The sequence below is a fragment of the Crocuta crocuta genome, unplaced genomic scaffold (genome assembly GCF_008692635.1).
Source record: "Crocuta crocuta isolate KB4526 unplaced genomic scaffold, BGI_CrCroc_1.0 scaffold50, whole genome shotgun sequence".
Taxonomy (NCBI): Eukaryota; Metazoa; Chordata; class Mammalia; order Carnivora; family Hyaenidae; genus Crocuta; species Crocuta crocuta.
In genome coordinates, this window is record NW_027527428.1 from 7,583,558 (window position 1) to 7,592,321 (window position 8,764).

At 45.7% G+C, this 8,764-nt stretch overlaps 1 protein-coding gene across 1 annotated transcript in view; it reads right to left on the reverse strand.

The window, feature by feature from the left end:
* Nucleotides 1-7,350: 7,350 nt before the first annotated feature.
* Nucleotides 7,351-8,764, reverse strand: part of FASN (fatty acid synthase) — a 17,274-nt gene continuing 15,860 nt past the window's right edge. Inside the window, 3 exon segments of the mRNA XM_077755790.1 lie at nucleotides 7,351-8,207; nucleotides 8,326-8,424; nucleotides 8,517-8,740. Of these exon segments, the coding sequence (XP_077611916.1) occupies nucleotides 7,818-8,207; nucleotides 8,326-8,424; nucleotides 8,517-8,740 (713 nt within the window). The 3' untranslated portion in view covers nucleotides 7,351-7,817.

An 8,764-nucleotide genomic window follows, 5' to 3' on the forward strand; every position in this document is an offset into this window, starting at 1 on the left:
TGAATTTGAGAAGTTCTTCTTTATAGATTTTGGATACTAACCCATTATCTGATATGTCATTTGCAAATATATTCTCCCAATCTGTTGGTTGCCTTTTAGTTTTGCTGATTGTTTCCTTCATTGTGCAGAAACTTTTAATTTTGATGAGGTCCCAATCGTTCATTTTTGCTTTGTTTCCTTTGCCTCTGGAGACATGTTGAGTAAGAAGTTGCTGCAGCCAAGGCCAATGAGGCCATTGCCTGTTTTCTCCTCTAGGATTTTGATGGCTTCCTGTCTTATGTTTAGGTCTTTTATCCATTTTGAGTCTATTTTTGTGTATCATGTAAGAAAGTGGTCCAGGTTCATTCTTCTGCATGTTGCTGTCCAGTTTTTCCCAACATCATTTGCTGAAGAAGCTTTTTTCCATTAGATACTCTTTCCTGCTTTGTCAAAGATGAGTTGGCCATACATCTGTGGGTCCATTTCTGGGTTCTCTATTCTGTTCCAGTGATCTGAGTGTCTGTCTTTGTGCCAGTACCATGCTGTCTTGATCACAGCTTTGTAATACAGCTTGAAGTACAGAGTCGTGATGCCTCCAGCTTTGGTTTTCTTTTTCAGGATTGTCTTGGCTATTTGGGGTCTTTTTTGGCTCCATATACATTTCAGGATTGTTTCTTCTAGCCCTGTGAAGAATGCTGGTGTTATTTTGATAGGGATTGCATTGAATATATAGATTGCTTTGGGTAGTATTGATATTTTAACAATATTTGTTCTTCCAATCCATGAGCACAAAATATTTTTCCATTTTTTTATGTTGTCTTCAATTTCTTTCATAAGCTTTCTATAGTTTTCAGTGTATAGATTTTTTACCTCTTTGGTTAGGTTTATTCTTAGGTATTTTGTGGTTTTTGGTGCAATTGTGAAAGGGATCGCTTCCTTGATTTCTCTTTCTGCTGCTTCATTATTGATGTATAGAAATGCGACCAATTTCTGTATGTTGATTTTATATCCTGTGACTTTGCTGAATTCATGGATCAGTTCCAGTTTTTTGGTGGAATCTTTTGGGTTTTCCATACAGAGTATCATATCGTCTGCAAAAAGTTTGACCTCCTCTTTGCTGATATGGATGCTTTTATTCCTTTGTGCTGTCTGACTGCGGAGGCTAGGACTTCCAATACTGTGTTGAATAACAGTGGTGAGAGTGGACATCCCTGTCATGTTCCTGACCTTAGGGGGAAAGCTCTGTTTTTCCCCATTGAGGATGATATTAGCAGGGGGTCTTTCAAATGTGGCTTTTATGATCTTGAGGTGTGATCCTTCTATCCCTACTTTTTTGAGGGTTTTATCAAGAAAAGGTGCTGTATTTTGTCAAATGCTTTTTCAGCATCTGTTGAGAGGATCGTGTGGTTCTTGTCCTTTCTTTTATTGATGTGATGTATCACACTGATTGATTTGCTGATACCAAACCAGCCCTGCATCCCAGGTATAATCCCACTTGATTGTGGTGAATAATTCTTTTAATGTATTGTTGGATCCAGTTGGCTAGCATCTTGTTGAGAATTTTTGCATCCATGTTCATCAGGATTATTGGTCTGTAGTTCTCCTTTTTAGTAGAGTCTTTGGTTTTGGAATCAAGGTAATGCTGGCTTCATAAAATGAGTTTGGAAGTTTTCCTTCCATTTCTNATGCGACCAATTTCTGTATGTTGATTTTATATCCTGTGACTTTGCTGAATTCATGGATCAGTTCCAGTTTTTTGGTGGAATCTTTTGGGTTTTCCATACAGAGTATCATATCGTCTGCAAAAAGTTTGACCTCCTCTTTGCTGATATGGATGCTTTTATTCCTTTGTGCTGTCTGACTGCGGAGGCTAGGACTTCCAATACTGTGTTGAATAACAGTGGTGAGAGTGGACATCCCTGTCATGTTCCTGACCTTAGGGGGAAAGCTCTGTTTTTCCCCATTGAGGATGATATTAGCAGGGGGTCTTTCAAATGTGGCTTTTATGATCTTGAGGTGTGATCCTTCTATCCCTACTTTTTTGAGGGTTTTATCAAGAAAAGGTGCTGTATTTTGTCAAATGCTTTTTCAGCATCTGTTGAGAGGATCGTGTGGTTCTTGTCCTTTCTTTTATTGATGTGATGTATCACACTGATTGATTTGCTGATACCAAACCAGCCCTGCATCCCAGGTATAATCCCACTTGATTGTGGTGAATAATTCTTTTAATGTATTGTTGGATCCAGTTGGCTAGCATCTTGTTGAGAATTTTTGCATCCATGTTCATCAGGATTATTGGTCTGTAGTTCTCCTTTTTAGTAGAGTCTTTGGTTTTGGAATCAAGGTAATGCTGGCTTCATAAAATGAGTTTGGAAGTTTTCCTTCCATTTCTATTTTTTTGTAACCACTTCCAAAGAATAGGTTTTAACTTTTCTTTAAATGTTTGGTGGAATTCCTCTGGAAAGTCTGGCCCTGGACTCTTGTGGGTTTTTTTTTTTTTTGTGGGGGGGGGGAGATTTTTGATTACTATTTTGATTTCTTTACTGGTTATGGTCCTGTTCAACTTTTCTATTTCTTCTTGTTTCAGTTTCAGTAGTTTATATGTTTCTAGGAATTTGTCCATTTCTTCCAGATTTCCCAATTTATTGGCATATAGTTGCTCATAATATTCTCTTATTATTGTTTGTATTTCTGCTGTGTTGGTTGTGATCTCTCCTCTTTCATTCTTGATTTTCTTTATTTATTTGGGTCCTTTCCTTTATCTTTTTGATCAACTTGGCTAGGGGTTTATCAATTTTGTTAATTCTTTTCTTTTTAATTAAAAATTTTTTAGTGTTTATTTATTTTTGAGAGAGACAGACAGAGCATGAGGAGGGGAGGGGCAGAGAGAGGGAGACACATAATCTGAAGTGGGCTCCAGGCTCTGAGCTGTGTCAGCACAGAGCCTGATGTGGGGCTCAAACTCGTGAACTGTGAGATCATGACCTGAGCCAAAGTCAGAGGCTTAATCGACTGAGCCACCCAGGCACCCCACTTTTGTTAACTCTTTCAGTGAATCAGCTCCTGGTTTCATTGATCTGTTCTACTGTATTTTTTAAAATTTCAATAGCATTGATAGCATTTGTCTTTGATATCAATAACAGTGTCTTTCAAAGAGTAGAAATGATCAAGCTTTGATAACATCCAACTTAACAAATTATTATTCTTTTATCAGTCATGCTTTTGGTGTCATAGGTAAGAAATCTTTGCCTAACCTGAGTTCACAAACATCTCCTATATTTATTTCAGTAAGTTTATAGTATTAAAAGTTACATTTAGGTCTATGATCCATTTCGAGTTAATTTTTGTATGTGTTGTGGTATGGATCTAAGGTCTTTTTCCTTTTTTTTGCACATGTATATCCACTTATTCCAGAACCATCTACTGAAAAGAAAATCCTTTCTCCATGGAATGGCCTTTGCATCTCTGCTGAAAATTAGCTGTCTATACACGTGTTAATGTATTTCCTGACTCATTATTTAGTCCCATTGATCTACTTATGTATCTTGATATCAATGAACAGCGTCTTGATGCGGCTTCATAGTAAATCTTGACAAACCTTGGAATCAGATAATGTAACGTCTCCAACTTTGTAGCTCTCTACCGGATTCCACTGGCTATTCCAGGTCCTTGCATTGACACAGATTTTACAATCAGCTCGTCAATTCCCACAGAAAATCTGTTCGGATTTTGACAGAGATTGTATTTGGTTCCATCCCTGGAGCGTCTAACTCTTGGTCTCGGGGTTGTGAGTTTGAGCCCCATGTAGGGTGTAGAGATTGCTTATAAATAAAATATTTTTAAGAACCTACAGGTCATTTTGGGGAGAATTTATACATTAACATTGAATTTTCTAATCCACAAGGACAGCACATCTCCCTACTCTGCTTTCTGATCTCATTCAGGAGTGGAAACACCCTTCCCCACCTTCGTCATATTTATCCTGAACTGTTCCTTCCTTAGAGGGCGCTGTTGTGGATCGTATTGATTTTTTAACATCAACGCCCACCTGTTCATCCCCTGTACGTAATCACGAGATGGGGTTTAGTACACCGGTTTCTCCTGCAGTCTTGCTAAACTCACTTCTTTTTAAAAGATTTTTTACATTTATTTATTTTTGAGAGACAGAGACAGAACACGAGTGGGGGAGGGGCAGAGAGAGGAGACACAGAGTCTGAAGCAGCCCCAGGTTCCGAAATGTCAGCACAGGGCCCAGGGCAGGACTCGAACACAGAAACTGTGAGATCATGACCCAAGCCCAAGTTGGACGCTTAACCGACTGAGCCACCCGGGAGATCACAAAACTCACTTCTTACGTCCAGAAGGTTTTGTGGATTTCTACCAGCTCTTCTGCAAAGGTGGCCATGTCGTCTGCAAGCAGGGACAGTTTGACTTCTTCTCTTCTAGTCTGTATGCCTTTCATCTCTGCTCCTTGACTTGCACTGACTAGAGCTTCCAATACGGTGTTGACTGGAGGTGGTGGGGCTGTGGGTCTCTGCCTTGTTCCTGGTCGCAGGGGGAGCACTTGCGAGTGGCGGCAGCTGCAGTTGTCACAGGTCTCCTGTTTCTAGCTGGCTGAGAGCTGTCCTCGCGAGGGGCACTGGGTTCTGTACACCTGTGTTCAGCACAGGCTGTTTTCTGCATCCAGAGATGATCCCCTTTTGACCACGAATGTGGTGAATTATATCGATTGATTTTTGAATGTTGAGCCAGGCCCCGCATTCCTAGGACAGACCCCATCGGGCTGTGATGCGTTGTCCTCTGACATGTGACTCTGCGCGCTGCCATTCTGTGTAGAGTGTTAGCACGTGTGATGACGGTGGTTTCTAGTGCTCCTGTGATGTCTTTGTTAGGTTTTAGTATGAAAGTAATGCTGGCCTCATAGAAGAGCTGGTACAGGATTGCCTTGCTCGCTGTCCGCCAGGTGGGCTCAGAGCCGCGAGGCAGCGTCTGCAAGCCAAGAGAGCCTCATCTGGAACCAAACTGGCAGGAACCTTCATCTGGGACGTCCTCACCTCTCGAGCCGTGGGAAAATGAATTTCAGTCTAGAGTGTCGTGAACAGACTGACACAACCTCAAAATGTATCATGTAAATTGAATTTTTTCACCTTATTGAGACTGGTTTCCTTTCCAAAATTCAAGAAGAGTTTGGATAGAATGGGTAGTATTTTTCTGTTAGATTTTCAGCAGAAAAATTTTCATTCAGGTCTGGAGTTCTCTTCATGGGAAGGTTTTTCACTACAAACTCGCTTTTTTTCCATAGATGTAGGGTTATTTGGTGGTCGATTTCTTCTTGACGCCATCATTTTTTCATTTTATCTAAGGTATCCAATTGTTTGGCACAAAGCTGTTCACAATATTCCCTTATTAGTCTTTTAACATGTATAGAATCTTAATGATGTCACTTCTGTGATTCCTGATGTTGGTAATTTGTGTCTGTATCTCTTTTCCAGTTCAATCTGGTTTATATATTATTGGTGTTCTCAAAGGACTAGCTTCTGGTTTCATTAATTTTGTGTATTTTATCTAATGGATTTTCACTGTGATATGTACTATTTCCATTATTTTGTTCAGTCTGGGTCTTGTTTGCTTTTAATTTTTTTAGTTTCTGAAAGTTAATTCATTTGAGAAACTTTTTTGCTGCAGGCCCTCCACGTGGTACCTTCCTCCAAGTACCTGCAGGTGCGCTGCTGCGCCATTTTCTCTCAGTTGTAAAAAATGATTTCCCTCCCAATTCTTTAACCCTTGTGCTTTTTTTGAGTTATGACTTGCTTCCTAACACTTGAGGATATTGCCAAGCTCTTTTTGCTACTGATACTAATTCTGTTATCAGAGAAAATATTTTAGTTGATTTTTTGGTAAATTACTGACAAAGGATGTTTTATGACCCATGATGTGTGCTATCTTTGTGAACGTTCCATGTGACTTTGAAAAGACGGTGGCTGCTGTTGGGTGGAATGTTCTATGTCAATAAGGGCAAGTTGGTTGGCCGTATAGTTCAAGTCTTCTATAGTCTACTGACTTTCTTGTTCTACCAGTAAAGGAGAGAGCTTCTGAAATCTCCAACTTTGTGAATTTGTCTGTTTCTTCTCTTTGACCTACAACCTTTGCTTCCTCTAATTTGGAACTGTTACGGGACATAAGTTCAGGATCATGACACCCTTTCAGCTAGTGGACTCTTCTAGCATTATGAAATAACTATTTGTCCTAAGTGTATTTTTTGCTCTGAAATTTTTGATAACATTCTACTCCAGAAATCTTTTCACTACCATTAGCATGACTTTAGATCCACACAGCATGTACCAGAACATCCCCTTTCATGGCTGAGTAACATTCCAGGCACAAACAGACCACGTTTTCGCAGCAATTCTATTGGTGGACACTTGGCTTGTATCTGTGTCTTGGCCACTGTGAGTACTGCTGCTGTGAACACTGATACACACCTGTGTTTGAGCCCATTTAGAATTCTTTAGGGTATATACCTAGGAGTGGAAATGCTGGCTAATGGGAATTCTATAGAATTCTGAGGAATGTGGAAGGGCCTCTGGTCTGTTTCTGGGTTCAACATATCCTTTTAGAAGCCTAGAGGTGGGCCTGAGCCTCCGCGCTCTGGCTTTCCGATTGTAGGGTCCAGCTCTCCATGCTCATTTCTGCCAATCGGCCCACAACTCTCCGCCCATGAATCCACTGGGGTCCACCTCACCCCTTGGCTCTCAGGGTTCCGATGCTCAGGGGATCTTGCTGCCCAATTGACACCCTCTGATCCAGCGCCCACACCTTTGCCCAAGCCGATAGAATCAGTCTCTTGGTCAAGTTGACCAGTTATGCCAGCACTAGTCTAGGTGTTGCTGGGAAGGTATTTTGTTGAGGAGACTCATACCTATGGCCCACTGAATTGACGTAAAGGTCATTCTCGATAACATAGGTAACCCACCTCAAATGAGGTGAGACCCTGGGGAGCAATCCCAAGGCTTCCCTGAGGAGTAAGGAATTCTGACAAGATACACTGCCCGGGCTCACCTTTTGGGCGCCCCCAGTGACACAGCGACACAGGACACGTCTGCCCCACTGGTGCCGTTTCCCTGGCGGAGCCGTGCCTGCCCCAGCCCTCCAGGGAGGCCCCGCCTTTCTGGAGCCTGTGAGCTTGCATACACATGGGCCCCGGGGGGCTGCGGGGAGCAGAGGGGCAGCCCCTCTGGACCCCTGGGATGTGGTGGGACAGTACTGGCCCCACAGCAGCTGTCACAGAAGGTAAGAAAGGGTGACTGGAGGCTGGAGCTCACGTGGGTTTAATGGGNCCTTTACACTGACAGTTACAGTAAAATTCCAGAATTCCAGCAGCAATTTGAATCATGTTTCTTGAAAAATGAATACAGACGAACACAGGGTGGGTGCCCCGGCGCGCCTGGGGCTGCTCCTTTCCGCAGGCCCCTGCATCATGGGGGCCCCAGGGTTGGAGGCTCCTGCGCCGCCGGCCTGCACAGGGTGGACGAGGCCCTGGCGTCTCCCCAGCGACGCAATAAATAGGAGGATCAAATGGAGAAGCAAGAAACAGACCTACGTGGGGGATCCTGTGCGGCTGGCAGCTGGGCCGACTTTTCACAGACCCAGGCAGGTCTCCGAGTCGGTGGCACAGCCCCCCGTGGCCGCCATGGCGCAGGAGGAGATGGCGGCTGTGGGCAGGGCTGTCAGTTCCTTTGCTGGCGGCACACAGGGCGCGGGCAGGGGTCTGGGCTGGGCGGTGGGGCGGGGAGGGGGGAGGGTCCCAGCTGCAGGACCTGCCCCGGCCACGGGGGCACCTAGCCCTCCCGGACGCTGACACGTGGCTCAGCCAGGGAGCTGTGGATGATGCTGAGGATGGACTCCAGGCCGCTGCCCTCTAGCAGCGTGCGGTGGTCGCCCTCAATCATGTGCACGGACACCTTGCCGTCGCACACCTGGGACAGGTTGTAGTCGGCACCCAGGCCCTCACCGTACACGCTGCCAGTCTTGGCGCGCAGCAGCGTCACGTTGCCGTGGTAGGTGGCCCGCGGCATGTACTGCTCGGCTGCTCGCAGCTTGTGGTAGAAGGAATGAGCGGCGAAGCTCAGCTCGCGGCGGTCCAGGCCTGCGTGGCTGCGCAGGATCAGGTCCACGGTGGCTGCCACGCGCTCCTCCAGGCCCTTAAGGGGCAGCAGCGCCTCCAGCACCTGCGGGAAGGGCCTCTGAGCGGTGCGTCCGGCGCATGCTGCCCAGAGACCGTGCTGTGGGGAGGGAATGGACTTCTGGGACGGACCCTCCCCACCCCCACTGGCTCCCTGGACCCACCCTGCTGTGCTCCACGTTGGTGAACTGCTGCACAAAGAAGAACATGGCCTCGGCCTCGGCCTCGGCCTCACAGCCAGGGGTCAGCTTTGCGCGGTAACTCTGTGAAGGGAAGAACATGTGTGGCAGCCGCCGGCTGGGCCGGGACCCTGGGGGTGGGGTTGGGAGCCGGCCAGCCCCGCTGCAGCCCTCACCTGCGTGTAGGCCAGCACGTAGGAGTGTGAGCCATCGAACAGGAAGAGACTGTTATGTGTGGGGGCAGGGCTCTGCTGTGCGGCCTGTAGCTGCGAACACATCTCGAAGGCCACGCAGGCCCCGTAGGAATAGCCAGCGATGCGGTAGGGCCCCTCCGGCTGCACCTGCCTGATGCACTCGATGTAGTAGGCGGCCAGACTCTGGATGCTGTCCAGAGGCGCAGCTGTGGGCCAGGAGGCCGCTCCGC